At 34.3% G+C, this 21,565-nt stretch overlaps 1 protein-coding gene across 5 annotated transcripts in view; it reads right to left on the bottom strand.

Annotated features, from left to right (window-relative positions):
* The window catches only part of LOC133818602 (protease Do-like 7), a 33,362-nt gene extending 12,612 nt beyond the window's left edge, over nucleotides 1-20,750 (bottom strand). For 2 of the 5 annotated variants that reach the window (XM_062251589.1, XM_062251590.1), the window contains exons 1-19: nucleotides 20,260-20,743; nucleotides 20,076-20,146; nucleotides 19,084-19,218; nucleotides 13,216-13,274; nucleotides 13,002-13,038; nucleotides 12,244-12,369; nucleotides 11,919-12,008; nucleotides 9,374-9,439; nucleotides 9,224-9,280; nucleotides 9,068-9,133; nucleotides 8,100-8,207; nucleotides 7,623-7,703; nucleotides 7,040-7,089; nucleotides 4,729-4,894; nucleotides 3,879-4,391; nucleotides 2,064-2,246; nucleotides 1,861-1,966; nucleotides 762-929; nucleotides 585-664 (exon numbers count right to left, since the gene is read on the bottom strand). In XM_062251589.1, the coding sequence (XP_062107573.1) occupies nucleotides 585-664; nucleotides 762-929; nucleotides 1,861-1,966; nucleotides 2,064-2,246; nucleotides 3,879-4,391; nucleotides 4,729-4,894; nucleotides 7,040-7,089; nucleotides 7,623-7,703; nucleotides 8,100-8,207; nucleotides 9,068-9,133; nucleotides 9,224-9,280; nucleotides 9,374-9,439; nucleotides 11,919-12,008; nucleotides 12,244-12,369; nucleotides 13,002-13,038; nucleotides 13,216-13,274; nucleotides 19,084-19,218; nucleotides 20,076-20,146; nucleotides 20,260-20,542 (2,445 nt within the window). In that variant the 5' untranslated portion in view covers nucleotides 20,543-20,743. Of the gene's footprint in view, nucleotides 1-584; nucleotides 665-761; nucleotides 930-1,860; nucleotides 1,967-2,063; nucleotides 2,247-3,878; nucleotides 4,392-4,728; nucleotides 4,895-7,039; nucleotides 7,090-7,622; nucleotides 7,704-8,099; nucleotides 8,208-9,067; nucleotides 9,134-9,223; nucleotides 9,281-9,373; nucleotides 9,440-11,918; nucleotides 12,009-12,243; nucleotides 12,370-13,001; nucleotides 13,039-13,215; nucleotides 13,275-19,083; nucleotides 19,219-20,075; nucleotides 20,147-20,259 lie in introns of all 5 variants that reach the window. The other 3 variants (XM_062251591.1, XM_062251587.1, XM_062251588.1) reach the window with 3 other exon arrangements.
* Between the last annotated feature and the right edge of the window lie 815 nt (nucleotides 20,751-21,565).

Below are 21,565 nucleotides of genomic sequence, written 5' to 3'. Positions count from 1 at the left end.
GTATGGAAATTGGGAATCCCAAAAGAAAAATAGAGGGGGCATGTGAAGATCGAAGATGAGGAGGATTGTATACAGTCATTTAATAAGGATTTCAATCTGGCAAGGGAAAAAAAAAGAGGCAACGATGTGTGAGTTGTAAAAACAAAAGGAGGGGAAAAAATCCCCTTATTTAAAATACATGCACACATCCAAAGATCCTGACCGAAAAAGGACAATAGACAGTTTCTATATTATGCAAAGAGAAACAAAAGTATTATGCAGAAAATTAAGAAAGTCCTATCTTGAAGTCAGGACTCAGAGTTTAACCCAATAACCCACATCAGCAAAGCTTATTTATGAGAAACTAAAATCACTTTAAAATATTTATCAATAATACTATTTAAAAAAAAATTTATATCCATTTTACCATTTTTGAACGGAAATGTACATGTACTTTACACATGCAGAAAAAAACGGATTTAAGAACTAAGAGAATAGAATATAATTTAAGCTCATAAAACTTTAATAAACGATATGAATAGTTCATTTGACAACCTTGACTACGATAATAAATAGATAACATGACAAGGGCTTAAAGAGAGGACCTGAGTTGAGAAGCTTCCCCATATAGCTTGGACCCTTCCCTGCTCATCAGTCAGGACACCCGAAAATGAACTACCAAAATCTGAAAGAAGGAATAAAAGAAAATCCAAAATGAACCCAAATCGAAAGTGTCATTTTTCAGGTCTAGTTTGGATTTAGAGTATAAAAACCACAATTACCAGTATCAAGTTCAATTACTTCCATATTGGTTGCTCTGTACCGTGGGCAATCAGCTGAGCCAATATTTAATGCAGCACACGGGTTGGTAACAATGGATTTCCGTGATGTTGCTTGCAGGCTTCTACTTAAACCCACGAGATATACTGAGTCTCCACGACTTAATGGCTCTGTTTCAAAGTGAAATGTTTCGAAGTAAATATAGCTTGAAAAAATTGGGGAAAATCCACTCAAAAAGTCATTTGTGATGCATAAAAATAGTTAGAGAACACGCATCAATGTCCACACACAATATGACTATAAAATATTATACAAAAGCAATATTAATATGCATGCTCAATACAATGTGTTCAAGATTCAATTAACTAGGAGATTTAATCGAATAATTTAGGCTGGCTGTGTACTTCGTACCTAAAATAGAATCATGTAGATTGTATACAACCCTATGTTATTAGAGTAGAGAGATAATAACAACAAAATACCAAGTTATGAATGATCGTGGTCACATCTCCTGCCCAAATATCTAAATGGTAAGAGAATTTTTTTCCAACATGAATACATCTTTTTCTTGGAAATGCTAAATACAAATTTTTTTAAGATATATTGTCAATGTGAAAACACAAGAGCAAAGAGAAATTGTAGAAAATCAACCCAGGCGTGTGATTAGCTGTATCACACTGTATAGCTGATTCTTAGAGATTAGTTTCCTAAAATATTTATATTTTATATTAGTCAATTTTGTGTATTATCTAGGTCCTAGTTTACAGGAGAAATTTTAGGCAATATGTACAAGATAATTTGTATACATGTATGTACTCATCTCACGTTGAATGAGAAGCACTTTTCACAAAATACAGAAAGCTTAAGAAACAAAAAGTTGAAATAAGGTAAGCTGTAAAGTTTCTTATGCAGATATTTCCACAAACTAAGTCTAAAATCAACCAAACCACCAAAGTTGTTAAGCAAACCACAAACCACAGACAAAGGAAATGTATTATGCTTTTGCGTAAAAAGAGTAGAGCTACAAAAAACTGAAATCTACATGCTAGTTTTACATTGAAAGCAAGAAATTGACAATTTACAGCGAAGAGCAAAACCAACCAGGAAGTAACTCAGCAGCACGAACAGCTGAGGCACCAACAGGTCCCAGAGCAGAGGGATCATATGAAATAAGAGCATAGTTGTGAGCAGGATGGAGAAAAACTACCTACAAATGAAGCAACTTTCAGACAAAAAGAATGATAATTAAACTTAGGCAGGCTACTAACTGATGATAATTACAAATTCAATATTAATAGATTCACCTCTCCTGGAATTTCAATGGGAAATGCTGCAAATGACAGCATCACATCTGATGCTGATATTGCAACTGTGTTCTTGTCTACCGCAGCTAATCCCATGTTCCCTGAATGATATATTACTACACCAGTGCCAAAAAAATGTTGTGAATGGACACCATCAAGCATACATGATGGAGGCACATAAACCTGCAAGCTTATAAGATTACATAGTTAAGATTAATTTGATGAGTCAAATATAGGCCTACAATCTATGTTGAAGAGATTTATTGAATACATGATTCGGAAATGAAGAATATACAAAAGTTTGAAAACAAATCTAAATTAAATCAACAACACAGTGTAGCAAATGTATATCAAGTCTTTTAGAATCTTCTTTCTTATTTAAAATACATATATTAAAAAAATTAACTCTTCTAGAATTAGGACTATGGAAAATAGAAAACAACAAAATAAATGAATACAAGCATCAAATACAATATGACAAACAGGTCGATAGTCAAGCCACTCAGCTAATGATACTCGTATATATATATACATATATTTTGAAACAAAATAGCCTTCTATTAATTTTAAAGAAAAATACAAGGATGTGGAAAATCCACAGTTATCACAGAAACAAAAATGTGATGCAGATAAAAAAAAACATTAAAACAAAATCATTCCAGTCTCTTGATAAACTAGAAAATTTGAAACCATTTACATTATGCAGCCAAAGTGCAACCCATAACCAAATATTTTCCCAAAGACTGTCAACATCAATGATTTGTCCTTTGAAAGACCTCTTGTTTCTTTCCAGTCATAACCCCCAAAGTAATGATACTTGTATATTAACAGCCAGTCATGTTTCTAATCTTCTAATCTACCAATAAAAAAATTGTATACCATTTCCATTTGATTTCTATATCACAGCCAAAAAATTGTTACGAAAAAGAAAACATTAATCATTGTGGAATATATATATACCCATCAAAGAAACCAATTTTACGATACAAAAGGAATGCTAGACCAATACATCCATACGTACAGATAGCTAGGTCTATAGATTCATCCTCGTTATATCTATATACATAGTAATGGTGTTAACATCTACTATAGTAATATATAAACTTATATCAGATAGCTAGGTCTATAGATTCATCCTCGATATTTCTATATATATAGCAATGGTGTTAACTTCTACAATAGTAATGTATAAACTTATCTCACTAAACCCTATTCAGCAGAAAAACAAATAAACTAAACATTATCTTTACAGATAGCTGACTGACTGGTTGCTCCAGTCTTGAAAACATGTATAGGCCAAAACAAAGGTTTATTGAGGGCTTGAATCCCTCTCTCCTTTATCTTGGTGAATAGATTGATTTTATTATTTTAATAATTTCAGTATTATAAGTGGAATGGCTCGCGCAAGAAAAAAAATGTTTATTGTATATATAAGGCTAAAATTCTAGGGAGCTTACGATATTCCTTTTATTTTTTAGTTTTTATCTAGACAAGAAAGAAGCTCTGTTATGTGAAGACATTATCTCTTCACCTTATATAATTATCTTTTGCATACAAAATAAATGTATTGAATATAAGTTTGTTGTTTTGATAGGACAATTTGGTATTTAGTTTTCTATATATTACATGCTTCCAAAGCAAATATCTATTTCTTTCAACAGCAAGAGCAGCAGCAAACACAACTCAAAAGATCAACTACATAACTCAGTGAATAGATGCATCCAAAGATTGGGTGGAAGCAACAACAGAAGTTGGCAACACAGGTCAGTTCAGGTACTCAGATTAAAATATAGCATGAAGCCTCTAGGTTATTACCTCAAACATAACCAAAGTGGGTTCTATCATACGTTCAGGAAATGAAGCATTAGCAGCAACAGGAGTTGCACCTTGATATTCCCTCACCATAGCATTTTCCATTGTAATTGGACCCTCCAGTTTAGCATTTCTTGTACCAGGCACGGTATATTCAGCAACAAGACTCCCATCTGCAGACAGCTCCTCTTCCACACGTCGTTTCTTCACTTCAAGATCAACTTCAACCCGAGAACTTGCTTCATCAAAGACAAATTCACAATTGGTTTCCATACTTGTAACATCATGACCATCAGTCAATTCAAGGTTGTCTTGATTCATGTGCTCCATACAGGTGCCCTCGGTGCTTAGTGGGACTGCCTGGCCAGAAAGAACTCCAAGGCCATTCACAGACGATGGTAGAATAGAGGCAGGTTGAAAAGCAGGCTTGGCATTCCAAAGACCAGTGCTATCATCACGCTTATAGATTTGAGGGGGAGCATACCATTCATGGCGATCTACTGTCACCAGGACTGACTGATCATAACAGTAGAAAAAGACAGTAAATTCCCATACAAATTAATAAAAACCAGACAAGATATTTTTTAGATGAGAGAGGGAGGGAGATAAATAAGTAACAAGACAAAGACTACTACAATTATGAAGACACAATAATAATTCATTTTCATCATTATTTATCCACACTTAATCACCTTAAAGAAAAGAGAATCTAACCAAAACCAATTTTATCTTCCACTGGACAATATGAAGACAAGGATAACACAAATAATTTTAATTTTAAACAACATCTGATAATCCAGATATAAACTCATATATTCCCTCGTGATAATTATAAGATGAAATCATAATATACCTTCCGACGGTGACGATCTGTGTAGCTAACATACTCTAATGGCACCCGAGCACCCCTAGAAAGCTTTGATAGAACTAAAATTAGCTCCTCAAGTTGTGATATTTCTTCACCAGCAAATTTCTTAATAATGGCATGACGTGGGACTCCAGCTCTAAAGAGCATGTATCTGCAACAGTTTATTGTATGTGCACATGGGAAAGCTTGAGTGTAAAAATATATGAAGATAAAAGATGCCATGTTCCAAATTAACTCCCAAAATCGCATTTCAAAATCACTAGGTTGGAAAAAAATTCGTAATATCCGAAAAGATTTTGCTCAAAAGTTCCAAAATATTGGCACCAGGATCCCATCAAGAATGAGGTCTTGTGCAGAGACAAAATGACTGATTAAAAGTCCATTTTACTATAATTATAACAATAAACTACATAGTAAATGCCCCATAAACAATATGAGAGCACACAATGTGAAAAGCTCCAGTTTTATCTTGAATCTTATAAACAGAGCACATAATAGATATATGATAATACATAAAGCTCCAGTTTTATCTATAAATACTGTTGAGAGGTTTCAGACTATATCTGTGAGGATATGGTCAACATACTTGGTGTACTTGCTATCTGTAATCAAATAGCCTATAAATAAAAATAAATGTGTTGAACGATTGTGATTGTGACAGCTGTGGTTATTTCATGTCTAGCTGCAGGTTTCCTTTGTTTAGCCTATAAAGTAAAGTAGTCCTTAAGGGCCTTTTGAATAACGGATGAATTTATTGCTTCCTTATTTTTCATAATTTTGTAACATTTTTTGCGATTTTCATTCAAAACTTACACCTCAATCCGATTTGAAATTTGTGATTCAAAATAGGAATAAAGATATTTTTAAACCATGGCATGTCTTAAAAAGTTCCTTATTTTCCTGAAAATAGGCTAATTTAATATTTACCTCTAAAGATATTTGGTTGCACTATTTTCAATCACATTCCTGACCACCTTAGATCCTTACTGGAAAATGTATTTTCATTGGGTATGCTCCAAACCAGACAAATGTTTGAATACAAAAACACAGAAAATTCATATTAGTATGGATGTGATCTTTTTGAAAAAAATAAATAGAAAATTAGACCATAGTTTGGATATTTTGGCCCGACTTATCTTCAGGGGGAGAATGAAGATTAATTTTGGCATTCCATACCTATTTTCAAAGTTTTATAGAAAGTAAAACTCAAATTCAAGAAGAGGAAGTTTTAAATAATGAGAAAAAAGTAACTAGTAGTTTGCCATTTCAATGAACTAATGTAACACAATCATGGGTGAAATGATACAAAAGTACCATTCTTTTGAGCTTCGTGTTTATACTAGAAGGATTAATCAAAATAGTGGAGATCCTCCTACAATTCTAGAGCAGAGCCAATCATCACTTCCAAATACTGGTCATTTTGGATAATCTAAGGTAATCCTATTCCTCCTATGCTTCCTATTTATGAGCATTTAGATCTTGATATTACTATAGCCCTTAGGTAAGGACTTAACATCCTATTGCCAGCTACCTATCCTAACATAGACTCTAATGACTATAAAGCCTTTATTCCAAAAACCATTTAGGAAGCTTTGGATCATCCATATTTAAAATTATCAGTTGTAGAAGAGAAGAATACTCTTAAGAACAATGGCACCAAGAAGATCATTAATGCAACCTATAGAAAGATTGGGAAATGTGAGAATCAATGGGCTGCTAGAAGATTGCAGGGTTTGGAACGAAGATAGTTCCGGAAACAACTCATCATGTTGAACTTAGTTTAAACATATTATCATGATTATGACATGAGTTATTTGTGAATTGCCAATTACATGACTTCCGTCCATTGATTGATGAAATTAACCCTTGTGACAGCCACATGACAAAATATAGGAGAGTGAATGCTGGAAAATCATGTTTTCCCTCAATATTCTCGTGTGGTTCTCACATGGCTAATTTCCTCAAGGATTGGACAGAAGTAAAAGTCCCTAATTGGCACTGTTTTGTTAATTCAAGGATCTGGTTGCCACAACAACAACAACAAATTCTCAAGGACCAAATTGTCAAACAGCGAATAACTCGGGACAATCATGCTAAAAACCCTAGTATTAATTATTACTAGAATTCCTCTTTGGCTCCTCACAAAAAATTTGGGATAGATACATCAATGTTTGAAATTGGCTTGTTAGTATTAATTATAACTAAAGCATATTGTTATCGATCATACAAATAGTCAGCCAAGTAAAACTACCAAAAATCAACATATGAACATCAAAATGGAAATAGAATAACGTACCCTGGTTCTGTAACATATACAAGGCCACAATTAAAACGAAAATTTCTAGCCTGCAGTAGGGGAAAAGAACATTAAATGATAATAAAGTTAATTGACTCGTGATAATGAAAATTCTTATAAATACATATGCCCAAATAAAATAAAGACAGCTACTTAAAACAAACAACACATAGACCACCAACTACACATGAGCCAGTAAAGAGAATATTACACGGTATTTTGTTCTGCTTGGACCAAGCAAAATTTAAAATTCCTTGAACAGCCACCAAATCAATTTTTAAGAAATATTCTTCAAAAAAAATCATATTTTTTTGCTAGAAAAAAATAAGAACAACATGAGTATCAATGAAAAAATATATTGGTCAAGTACGCCTACACAATTACAGCCATCTTTGTGCATCTTTTAATTAGCAACACAACAAAACAAAAACTAAATTATCTTATTAATTACAAACGTTGCAACCGGCATAGCATGAGATAAAGAAAACTCAGTCAGTCATACTGAAAAAAATATCTGGAGGAAGGGAGGGGAAGAAGCTGTAGAATGTAATTTTAATTAGAGTTCAAAATCCAACTAACAAACCTGTTGATACGAAAGAGGATGAATTACTGCGCCACTAACTTCTAGAAAATAATCAGGGGTTATTGAATGTAAATCCTGCACCTGAGGTAGAAAAAAAAAATCAATAATGCAACTTAATTGACCAGCCCAACTACATTACAGAAAGACTTTATGAAAAGAAAACAAAAACAAAGTCATCTACTTATGATCAAGTTCCAACTCCAGAGGACTATCAGCCCAACTACACTACAGAAAGGACTTCACGAAGAGAACAGAAAAAACAAAAACAAAAACAAAGTCATCTACTAATGATCAAGTCCCGACTCCAGTGGTCCAGTAAATGGCAGTAGAATCCCAAAACAGCATGCAATTTAATGCCACACTTGAGCTTACTCTTATACGTATTAAGCAAAGCCAAGTAGAAATTTATCCTCACCCTTTTTTTTAAAAATAAAAGAATAAATAAATAATCAACTAAAAAAGAATAGCAACTCTCACCGTTAAGTTTACATTCAGTGATGTACCACCCCTTTCAATTTGTAATTCAACCTTCTGATTAACACTGTCATCAAGTAAGGTCTCCATTTTTAGGAATTGGGTGATTACCTGCGTTAGACAATTATAATTTCAACATATCAAGTATCAGATATGCATGTACAAGCTAATATTTCTGTTATTTGAGGTGAAATATATTGTATTCACTTAATTTTCATTGAAAAAAGATGCACATATATATACACAACTAGGAAACTATACAATTAGGATCCCTAGAATTAAGCTCATTTGATGAAAAGAGTTTAAAGGGCTTTTGTTTAGCTCATTTAGTTAGAGATGGAGTTTCATGATATAATTATCTTAGTTAGACTTCTTTTTGTAAGATTACTTGTATTATTCCCATATTGATCCAAGTGGTTTTTCTTTTTCAAAAACTATAATAAATAAAATAAAAAAACATATGTGATCTTCAAAAAGAATATTTAATCCCAATTCACAAATCGGGGAAGTACTCTTAAATTGAAAGGAGCAGGTCAATCTAAATAATATTATTAACAGGTTAAGCTATACCAAAACACGCATGCATCCTCTCCTCTACCCCCCCCCCCCCCCCCCCCCACAAATCACTTTCAGTGTTAATCCCACTAGAACACTGTTAGGAATGGTTGTAGTAGGACAGCTGACATGGATGGGAATGACTGTGTTGTTAGTAAAGGTAATTAAGGGGTTTAGACTATTATATAAATGGGAGGGTGGGGGTGAGAGAAGGGGCATGAAAAGTGCGAGTGAACAGGGGTGAGCTTTTGAGGTTTTCTGGTCCTTCAAAGAACCTGGTATTTTATCTGTGTTATTCTTTCAATTTCAGCAATAATATTCTCTCTGCTTGATGTTTCTTTGGGTTTGGGTCATATCAAACACACATGCACTCTGTCAACAATTCAATGCCCAAAAGAGTAACATAAGTGACCTACTTCGCCATTCATACGAACAAGAACATCACCAGGCTCCAAACAGTTATAAGCTGGGCCACCAGGCACCTGGAAAACATTCAAGAATCACAAAAAATTCTAGAAATATATATTGCTAGTCTTATAATAAATTAGAATTATATGCACAAAAGTACTCACAACAGAGTCAACAACAAGCATTCCAGTTTCACCAGGTGGTGATGCATGTCGAACCATCTAACAAACCAAACAATCAAGTTATCAAGGAGGCTGAACTATTGAAAGAATTATTGATAAAAAGAGGGTAATTAAGGAATGAAAAAGATAAACCTGCTCAGTTTCACTTTGAAGACCAAGTCGACGTGTCTCGTCAAATCCTTTATGAAGAAACGTCACCTATTTCAAATATATGCAAGAATAACAAATATCATATATAAATCACATGAAAGCCAAATTTATAAAATCCATCATATTATAATTACACTAATGACCAAAAATCTCTGCCAGGAAGAGTACAATATGTTCGGGTGAGATCACTTGTTGTTACCATTTGTAACTTAAGTTTATCTTTTCATGCCTATATTGCAAACAAACTACAATTCCTCTACAAGGCTTTGTTTGAGACCTAACTTTTAAAGAAAAAAATAGAGACAGAATACGAAGAGAGGAGAGAGTCATTAAAATGAATGATGAAATAAAGCCAAGTTGTTGAGAGTGATGCTGGAGAGATCATTTGATTACATAGGGGGCTGTTTGCAACCCTACAGGGTTCAATGGGTTGAGCTTACGCAACATTTTAAATTACAACAGAGCTTTGTTGATGAAATGGCTGTAGAGATTTCCTATGGAGAAGGAAAGTTTGTGGTATAAGGTTATTAAAAGAATGGGTTGTCTACAAATGGATGTGATACTTCCATGATTTCTAGAGTTACTTACAGACAAGAGCCCTTGGAAGTTCATTGATAAGACTGGATTGTTGGTCGGCTGTTAGGAGCTTTGTTAGAGAGGAGACAGGTGGAAAGCTTATAAGATAATTGGTAGTATGGGGAATGGAGACAGCTGGGTAAATAATCTTATTTTGGGCTTGAGTAGAAGGTAGGAAATGCAAGTAGAATTGAAGATTAATTCTTGGGAGGTTCCAAGTCCCTCGAAGCACCAGAGTTATCTTTTTTATTTGTATTTTGTTCCACAGTCGGTAATAGAAATTTTCATTTGTCCATTATTTCTCTGTTTTTGGTTTACTCTAGCTTGGGTTTATATCATTCATTTCATCAGGATACTGCAAATTCGTCAAGTATGTCACTTTCAAACCATGTAATGGGGATAGAATTCAATTTTGGGAAGACTTTTGGGTGGGGGTTTGACTTCACAAATTCAAAGAATGACTACATAGCAGTAGAAAGAGAAAATGATGATATGAGTAGATCAGGGCTTTCTCGTGAAATTTTAAGTTCATTAGAAACTTAAATGCGGGAGAGCTCTTACAAGTTTCACATTTTATTATTTTTGTTCTTTTTTTAGATGTTCCTCTTTGATAGTTGATGGAAGCAATAGGAATCTAGATGGCTTAGAGGTGTTTTCTTGTAAATCTATTTTCAAGAACTTAAAAACATTAGTCTAACCATTTTATTTCATGCCCAATTATATGGAAATATTTGGCTACTTCAAAAGTGAGGGTGTGTGAGTGATTGACAGCCCTGAATAAATTCAACACACGTTGCAAGCCATTTCTAAAGATTTCTCTTCTTTTTCTTTTTTTTTTGAAAAAGAGACAAAGGTCACATGTCCATGAGTGACCTCCTCCAAAGTAAATTAAAAGCCCTCACTTATGGCGGAGGAGAACCTTGGTAACAAACAGGAAAACTAAGAGAACTAGGGAAATACAAAGATAAAGAGACACAAAACTCTAGCATCACAAAAATAATAAGACAAAACTAGAGAAAAACTGCAAACCAAATACATAATTAATGCAGAAAGCTTCTGTTTTATAACAAATGGGAGTGGATTGAGTATGGCAAGCACATTGCCAAGTTATTTTGTTTTGCAGCAATTGAAGAGTATAGGAATCAATGGGGGACTTTCAGGAAGGACTTTGAGGAATGTGGGTATTTTTGTCCTTTGGGCCAAATGATTAGAGAGACATAATAGAATCTTCAATTATATGGTAGTAGAAGTAGGTGCAATTTGGGAAAGAACAAAGTATTGGATGAGTACATGAACTTTCAACACTAACACTATGTTTGGTAGGAAGGATGGGGAGAAGGAGGGATGGAGAGGAAGAGGGAAGGAGAGGAGAGTGGCAATCCTTTAAACTTGTTTAGTGTAATAGGAAGGAAAGAAATGAATAATCTTCTTTTACAATTTAAAATAAAATAAAATATTAAGAAATTACTAATTTTAATATTTAAGAATTTTTTTTTCAACAATCCACCCAAATATGTAGATTGTTTTTAGTGGGGCCTGGGGATTCACCATCCATACCTATTTCCTTCCTTTGGTCTCCTTCCTCCTCACCAAACAAATAACCTAAGGATGGATAGCTTCCTTCCACACACCTTCATCCATCCTTCCTCTAATCCACCATACCGAACAAAGGGTACGGAAGGATTCTTTTTGAGAAAAAAATAATAATAAATAAATAAATAAAATAAAAAATAAAAAAAGAGGGGAAGGATTTTTAAATAGAAGTAACTTTCCACTTCATACAATCTGCAAGGTTAAGCAAAAATTTGGGTGAATCTTTGAGGTCTAGGGTTGGATTCCTTATGTGGGCCTACACCTACCAATCAATTAGCAAAGTTTTATGCCTCCAAATATTGTAAAAATAGAATTTCTAGGTTTATAATAGTCTAGATGAACTCAGAGAATGAGAAACCTGAAGTGTTCCACGAGGTATGAAAATTGCTTCCCATTTATTACAAGAAAGATCTTTGCCTTTCTGAAAAAACTTCAATGCCCTTACAACCTGCAAATTTTAATTACAATAGTTATAACTTGCAAGTATAAACTGAATTAGTGAATTTCTTAAATTAATCTGGAAAAAAAAAACTATAAGAAACAGAGATGTAATGATAAAGGATGATCGATCACAATCATCTGAGTTACATCCTAAAAATCCAGTATAAAATAGCAACATATAGTACAAAAATAACATAATAATAATTATAATATTGCAAGTGATTGAACAAAAATGTGCCCACCCGTTCCAGTGGTAGAAAAAATGCCGATGCACTTGATGACTTGCTACCAGCATTCAAAGCCACTGCCCTCCCTTGCCAATCAATCACAGGAGAACCACTTGAACCACCTTTAGTCCCAGATGCAGCCTGCAATAAAAATGAAAAATAAGTCTCAAGCTGCAATAAATTGCTATATTGCCAAATATCACTTAACAATGCATTAACAAATATATTGAAGTATAATCAACAATGATAAGTTTCTTTGAATATAAATTGTATCTATTCTACGCAGTGCTCAGTACTTCTATGCTTCAAAAATTCTAAACTCTTGAGAGATTATTTTCTTCTGTTGTTAATTTTATATATTTTTAAATATCTACAACGTTTTTTGAGTTCTTTTTATCTAACCATTTTTTTCTTATCAATCATTTCTTGAAATAAATCTCATTTTGTTTCCCTATAGGATGGTTCGATCTTCACCTAACAAATATTTGTTTCTTTTCTTTTTTTTTTTTTTTTTTGAAAAAAAGACAAAGGTCACATGTCCATGAGTGATCTCCTCCCAAGTGTATTAAAAGCCCTCACTTATGGCGAAGAATTAATTGTAAAGTAAAAAGATACATCAGAGATACCCAATCTATAAGTATACTAGAAAGATAAGGCAGAGCTACGAAAGAATTACTAGGCTAAATCTAATGGAAAAACCATATAACACAAAAGAGAACAATTATAATAACAACCTAGTCTTACTGCTGATATCAACATGCAGAGGCACTTACTTGCATATAAAAAGTATTAAAGTCGTTGTAACCATCCCTGCAACAAATAACAGAATTTGTAAAATAGCATGGTGAAAAAATGTACACATTAAATCATCACTATAGGCTTGACAGTTTGAGAACAATAAGTTCCATCTCATCAGTTGTCCCAAGCCCGCCACACCCATCGTACAAAAGAACAAAAGATAACTTTGGCAAGTATATATCTACATACTTTTTGTAGTGAGGAGCATCTCTATCTAACCGAGCAAGGGTACCAGCCAATATAGACACCTGCAAACCAGATATTAGTCAGTAAAAACCAATAATGAAACATAAATAAATAAAAAATAAGAAAGCTAAAATAGGCTCCCAAAATAAAATAATTGCCAGAGGAATAGGAAACATGGTGGAGCACCAAGGGTGATGGGACTGAGACAAAGCTTTCTATTGAACATGCCACTGGTGAAAATTTCCACTCATACATTCAACCTCAAACACATGTATAATATGTAGTTTATGTGTGAATAATACTTCTAATCTTATTTTATTGATGAATATAGGCTGAATACAAAGAACTAAACAACTTATTTAAAAAATTACAACCTAAACTTAGTTGTTCATTACAACCTAAACTTAGCCATACAATATACCCTAGGTATATACAATAAGATAAAACATATGCTTATCTAATATTTCTACACTCCCCTCAAGCTGAGTTGTATGTGTTATACACACCCAGCTTGAAATTGAATTCTTCAAAACTTGTTCTCGGTAGGGCCTTTTTTAGGATGTCAGCAATCTATTTCTTTGTAGGAATGTAGACGAGCTCAATGACCTTTGAATTCACCTTCTCATAAATGAAGTGTCTATTTCAATATGTTTAGTTCTATCAGGGTGAACTGGATTTTTAGCAATGCTAATTGCAACTTGACTATCACTGTACATTTTAAAGGACTCAGGAAAGTCAAACTTCAATTCATTCATAAGCCTTTTGATCCAAATCCCTTCACAAATACCTAAGGCCAAAGCACAACATTCTAACTCTGCACTACTCCTTGAGACCACATACTGCTTTTTGCTGCGCCAAGTAACTAAATTACTCCATATCTAGGTGTAATAACGATTGGTTGATCGTCTGTCAGTCAGCTCTCCAACCCAACTAGAGTCTGTGTAAACTTCCAAGTCTCGGTTGTTGTGTTTTTGAAGTGCAAACAGAGACCTGGTGTCATTTTCAGATACCTTAGAATACAATACACTTCCAAGTGCTCCTCCCAAAGACTGTGCATATGTTGACTCACAACATTGACAGAAAATGCGATATCAAGTCCAGTATGAGAGAGATAGATTAGTTTTCCTACTAATCTTTGATAACTCCCCTTCTCTACTGGAGTTGAATCCTCTCTTCGATTAACTTTCAAGTTTGAATCCATTGGAGTGTCAACCGACTTGCTCCCAATCATTCTAGTTTCCTTGAGAAGATCTAGGATATACTTTCGCTGACATATAACAGCTCCATCTTTCGATCAGGCTACTTCCATACCAAGAAAGTATTTGAGGATTCCTAGATCTTTGATTTCGAATTCCGAGGCAAGAAGTCTTTTGAGATCTGAAATTTCATCTAAATCATCTCCAGTTAAGATTATGCCATCTAGATAGACAATGAGAATTGCTAGCTTCCCAGTTGAAGAGAACTTGAAAAATAGAGTATGATCAACCTGACTTTAAGTATATCCATGTTTGACAACTGACTTTGCAAATTTGTCAAACCATGCCCAAGGACCGTTTCAAGCCATAAAGAGATTTAAGAAGTTTGCACACTACTCGACCACTGGAGTGTTTCTTCATCCCTGGTGGAATTTTCATATACACTTCTTCAAGTTCCCCATTCAAATAAGCATTTTTTACATATAAAGGTCAAACACAATTTACAGCTAGTGCTAACAGAACTCTTGTTGTATTAAGTTTGGCAACTGGTGCAAAGGTCTCCTAATAGTCAAGACCATATGATTGAGTGAACCCCTAGGCAACCAATCGAAACTTGAATCTATTGATACTCCCATCTGAATTATACTTGACGGTGAAAGTCCACTTACAACCAACTATCTGCTTTCCTTGAGGTAACTCAATGAGAACCCAAGTACCATTTTTCTCAAGAGCATTCATTTCTTCATCGACTGCAATCTTCCATTTAGAATCTTTCAAGGCCTCTGTGGGAATCTTAATAAGATCAAGAGAAGGGACAAGAGCTCGGTACATAAGTGTTAGTTTCTCATAAGCAACATACTTTTCAATGGGGTGATTGGTACAAGTTCTAAGACCCTTCCGATGAGCAATAGGTAGGTCGAGATCTCATAGAATCCTCACCTTCATGATTTTCAAGGTCGAGAGGGTTTTGATGAGTGTTTAAACGGTTCTTGTCTTGCATGTTGACCTCCATATTCCCAACTTTTCTACTACTATAATCACGAAGTTCTTTGTTACCTATATCAAATTGTGCTTGAGTTTGAGGTGATGGTAAGTTTGAAAGAGTGTTTGAATTTTCAGAGGAGGAAGGTGAGGTTGGATTGACTATAGAGGACGGGTTGGATGTGTTTTCTGGACTAATATCTGGTTGGATAGGAAAAGAAGTGGCAAGGAAGGACCAGTTGATTAATCTGGTAAGATAGGCAAAGAAGGCAATGACTGAGCACTTTGATGTTTGTGTGCCACAACATTGGGTAGAAAAAATGACTGAGCACTTTGATGTTCGTGTGCTACAACATTGGATTGAAGAAATGCATCTTGATGATCTGAAGAGTTTCCCAAAGCTGATATTCCTGTGAATGCTCCCCCTGAATACCAGATTTGGGAAAGATTGATGTTCAAAAAATGTAACATCCATAGTGTTATAGACCTTTTTGTAATTGGGGAGCAACATTTGTACCATTTTTGAGTGTTGGAATACCCAATGAAGACACTTGTGAGACTTTGGATAAATTTTTGTTCTTTTGTGATCATAAACATGGACAAAAGTTGTACATTCGAAGACTTTGATTGGAAGATCTGAAGAGAAAGTTGAAATATGAGGGAATGTTGCAAATAACAGATTTCTTGGGGCTTTAAATTGTAGTACTCGGCTAGGCATACGATTGATAAGATAGGCTGTGAGTAAGACTTCCCCCAAAACTGTTTAGGAACATGATTTGAAAACATAATATATCTAGAAACTTCAAGAAGATGTATGTTTTTTCTCTCAGTCACTCCATTTTGTTGCGGAGTATCAACACATGAACTAATGTGAACAATTCATTGATCAAACAAGTATGGATCAAGAATGGAGTTAAAATATTCCTTTCCATTAGTTTTCAGGATTTGGATCTTTCGTTTGAATTGATTTTGAATCATGGAAAGGAAAATTTTAAAGATGGAAGCAGTTTCAAAAAAAAATTTCATAAGGAATGTCCATGCTGTCCTAGTATGATCATCAATAAAGGATACAAACCAGCTTGATCCATTAATATTTGTTACCGTGAGGGTCCCCAAATATTACTATGTATCATTGAAAAAGGTTGTGAAGGTTTGTAAGGAAGACTGGGATAAGAGTTTTGAGTATGTTAGCAAGTTGACGGAGTTCGCAATGAAAGAATTTTGGTCTTTTGTGGACAAATGACTGAGGAAATAGTTTTTCAAGATATCCAAAATTTGGATATCCAAAATTTGGATGACCAAGTCGAAAATGCCACAACATGATGAGATTTTCATTCGAAAAAGACACAATTGAAAATAGAATCTAAATTGGAATGGTTACCACAACTCGATTTGTGAACTTGTTTACTTTTAGGAGAATCCTTAAGAATATAGAGCTCATCATGCATTTCAACACTGCCAATCACCTACTCTGAGCCCTCAACCTGAAATTCACAAAGATTTAGATAGAATTTAGTTACACAATCCAGATCTCGAGTAAGTTTGCTTATTGAAAGAAGGTTGCAATTTAGTTTAGGGACAAATAGAACAGATGAAAGAAGGCCATCTGATAATGTTAAAGAGTTAGTCTCTATCACTTTCGAAAGAGATTCATCAGCAATTTTGACTGTGTGGGAATTAGCACATGGTTTGAAGGTGGTGAAGATTTGTAAATCTCCCGCCATGTGGTCGAAAGCCCCTGAATCAACTATCCAAGTACCTTTGTTGGAGGTTGCAGTAAATGTGTGAGACGTAGAACCTTGATGACTCATTATACTGACATTTGACATTTGCCTGGGTTGAAGGTGGGTTTGGTTGCTGTATAAACTGCCCAAGAGGTGTCGGAGTTGCATCAATTTTGTCCTTTGAGAAGTGGCTGACTTTGTGAGAAGAAGTGGTGAGATGAGCAGTTGATTGAGAACTGGGCTAGGCTGATTGAAGATGTTGAATAGCAGCCATTGATTTGAGAAGCTAGTATTTTTTAGTTTGACTTTTGAGGAAGAGAAGTTGGCTAGAAGAAGCTTGTGAGGATTGATTTTTTTTTTTTATGAAATCGTGGAAGAAGCAGCAAGGATTGTCGATGAAGACATCGCCGGAAAAGCTCGTCGTTGGGGTGCTGCACGCGCCTACGCGCACCGCGCGTGTGGGAGAATGGCAAGAGAAGGAGGCGGCCCATGGGGCTCACGTGCGGCTCTGGTAGAAGATCACCCTAGAATGGTTTTCTAAGGTTGAGCTCAAGAGTGCAAGCAAAACCCTAAATTTCTATTTTATTTTATTTTTTTGAGAAAGGGTAGAAAAAATTGGAAAGATTTCCCAATTTTTGGACTACTAATTCTCTAGTACCATGTAGTTTTTGTGTGAATAATACTTCTAATCTTATTTTATTGATGAATAAAATGGCCTATATATAGGATAAATACAAAGAACTAAACAACTAAAAATAAGGAAAAAATTACAACCTAAGCTTAGCTATTCATTACAACCTAAACTTAGTTGTACAATATACTCTAGGCATTTACAATAAGATAAAACATATGCCTATCTAATGTTTCTACAAATAAATGTGTGGACCAATACACATATATTGGTTACCATCTTTTTTTTAATTGAAAGGATATATATGCCTACACCTCTAGGCTATGCCTATGACCGATGGCTTATTATTAACACAGTATTGCCTTGTTACTAAAAATTGTGTTGTTTTAATCTAATTGTAGATTAGCCTCCACCTCCTTCCCCCACAAACGTTAAAATTGGAGAAAGCACGACTCTTCATCCCTTTGTACAGGCCAAGGAAAACTAAGGGAATTAGTACATCTTCATGTCGTCAACCTTATGCGGTGACTAAAGAAAAAATTTCAACAGCCAACCAGTTCAATTCAATAAGTTAAGCACATGAGCCACTCCAGCAATCAGCAGAATAAGGCTTAAATTAGTTAGCCTAAATGGTTTTGTTTGCAAACCTTATTCAACATGCCTAAAAGCTTTAGAAAGTATGAGCAGTGAAGAAGGGTTGACAGAAAAAATGCTAGTACTCAAACTTCAAGACTATTACATAACATTATTTACAATGTCTTAACCGTAGAATGTATTATTACTACAATCTACAACAGCCAAACTGTGATGGCCTCAATTTACAGTTGTCGGTTGTTCCCAAACTCCATACCAAAACAGATTTTCATTTCTATTGGAAATTTTTAAGCTCGTGAAACACCAACTTTCTGAAGGCTTGCCTACTTTACCTTTTCAAATCTTTTTCTTTTTTCTTTTCTGTTAAAAAAAACAGAATAAAAAGGGAGGCATGATCAATATACTTGCTTTTGTTTTCAGTTAATAAGAGGAAGTGTATTCAAATTTTTTTATACTAAAAATTAATCATCTTTTACTACCGTCTAAAAGAAAGCTATTTGTTAGAAACCCCTTTTGAATTTTAGGCACAAGATCTTAAAGTACTTTTACTCTGTGGTAGACTATTTACCTTTACCTTTCCACTTTACGAGCTAAAAGGAATTTCTTAAATAAATAATGTCTCAAGAGGAAGTTATATACAAAAGAGTTGCTTATTTCACAATAAAAATGTAATGAAACAAAGCAGTGACTAATTAACAAAGAGCAACATATGGAAACAAAACATATATACACGCGTTATGTATACCTTCTCACCACTATCATTCCCGACAACCCTAATTTCCAGTCCAACACAAGCAGCCTCAGGAGCAAGAGGAATCTCCTCGTAGACATGGAATTGTATTGCAGCTGGATCATAACGAAAGAAACCAAAATCGTGGACCTAACAAAAAAACATGAACATAAAATTAGGGAGCCTGGCTTATTTCACAGGAAAATGTGTGCATGTAACTTTATCCTCATCCCATTATTTAATACAAACAGCAATGAGGCTTGGTCTAAATAAAAATTTGCATACACGAATTATCCTTCTTGACCATAAGCAAAAAAAATTGCATACATGAACACAATGTTGCAGTGCAAAAAGGGATAAAGAAGACAATAATAATGGGCAAAACGACAAATGTAGTGAAGAAGAGTATAATAATTTAATACACTATATAAGAACTGAGGCCTTGAATAGGATAAGACGCAAAGAAAAATTCACCATTAGCACCAAGAGGAACCCCCTCCCTCTCTTATTCTGCCATGTCAAGACAGAAATCATTTCATAATTATTTCGAGGATAGACTGATAAACTTGTAGACGTATAAGAGGATCCATCTTAATCTCTTTTAGTGCTCCTTGGACAATACGAAGTGGCATTTTTTATTTTAAATCCATAACGCTGGTAAGTACTAAGTAGTCTAAAGCTTATTTTGGTTGTTTCTTTCCAATTAATACTAGCAAGGAATATCATTTAGAAGCGAAAACAAAACTTTGCTTCTACTAAACGTATGCATCAAGTCTATACAAGGCATCTCCAATGGTCATATTATAAATCACTTTCCAAACTGAAATTTTTCATCTCCTTACACTCAAATTCTACTACCTAGCTAGCTAATTCAAGTCTTCCTCGATTGTATAACTGTTTGCCAAGAGCTCTACAGTTACCACATACTCGCACCAAAAAAAAAAAAAACTCACCAAAAAAGGTAACAGATAAGAATGCTAAAAGTTAAAACCAGAGAGTAGACTCACTGGATCCCTGTATATAGGATACACTGGAATTTCTTCACGGTTGACAAACATAGCTTCTGCAACTACAGGACCTACAAATGAGAGCATAACATAGTGCATACTTAAGATTTGGCCAAAAATTGAGTGAAGGAATATATTATTGAATAATGATCTTGATCATCAACCGAAAAACTTGAGACAATACCAGACTTGACGACATGGCGATTGGTGAGGATTATCCCGCGACGCTTGTCGACGACGAAGCCGGTAGCGTAGCTGGCACCGGCGGCCTCAGTGTCGAAGGCGCGGCAGGCCGTAGTCCGGAGGACGACCACGGCAGGAACAACTTTGCTGAGTGACTTCCTCCAATCGTCGGCGGTGGCGGAGTTTTCACTGAACGGAGGATCGATATCCATGCAAAGCTCGTCCTTGACGTTGGATTCGAGCCCTTCGGCCTCCGACCCCAGACTCTGTAGTTGATCCCCCATTAAGAAAGACTTAGCTCACTCGCTCGCCACCCCTCTATCTATTTATGAGTCAATCAGATTAATTTCCGGAGTCAAGCTGTGAGAATAGGATTTTCTCGGGAAAGTAATGGAAATGGAAAAGAAGGAAAGTCTAGGTTATGGTGGTGGTCAATGACTTCTGGTTTTCTGGTTTAATGAACAAAAAGTGATCTATAATTTTGTACGATTAGTCTACGACTGGAAGTCTTTCTTTTTATTTGAAATAATATGTGGTCGGGATTGGTGAGCAATTCGGATACAATTTTATAAATTTGAATACTTAAAATAAGTAGGTCCCACCAAAATATCTTTTTGGTTTATTATTTTGAAAAAGTATTTTCAAATCTAAACTTCAAAACTAACACAAAAATTGAAAACTTCGATATATTGTTTCCTCTGTATCCAATTATGAAATCCAAAATGCACATCAGGATATTTTTTTCTTTCCACTATCTCTTTATTTCTTCAGTTCATTTTGGTACATCACGTAATTTTTGTTATGTTTTTGTTATTTGATTTACATATAGGTTTTTAAGTTCAGTATTACGTTTAATTTTGTCTTTTATTCATTAAAAATTATTTTTACACTTTAATTAATTTAAATGTATTTAATAATTAAAAATATTGTTTTTAAATTTTAATTATTTTTTTTATATTATTAAATCAACTAATTAATAAAATATGAGGGCATTTTGATCATATTGAATAATAGTTTGATTGAAATCAGGTTGAAGATATCATTTTATTCCATTTTGCAAAATACATGATCCAAATTATCACTTAACAAAACAGAGGGTCTGATCTTTAACTTTTACAAAACACAGAGTCCAAAATAATATTTATCCTTAAAAATTTTATTAGAGCTCTCTCACATATCTAAAAATTCATACCCTTATTCATTCTCTTTATCTCTTAATATGGCTTAGTTATAACAATAATGTTTAGTTAATTAAAAATATGTAACTTTAATTTATAAAAAAAATCAAAATTAACGACAATGCAATA

This window comes from Humulus lupulus, chromosome 2 (genome assembly GCF_963169125.1).
Source record: "Humulus lupulus chromosome 2, drHumLupu1.1, whole genome shotgun sequence".
NCBI classification, from domain to species: Eukaryota; Viridiplantae; Streptophyta; class Magnoliopsida; order Rosales; family Cannabaceae; genus Humulus; species Humulus lupulus.
Note: the sequence above shows the minus strand (reverse complement) of the source record. Positions and strands in the feature narration are given on the sequence as shown.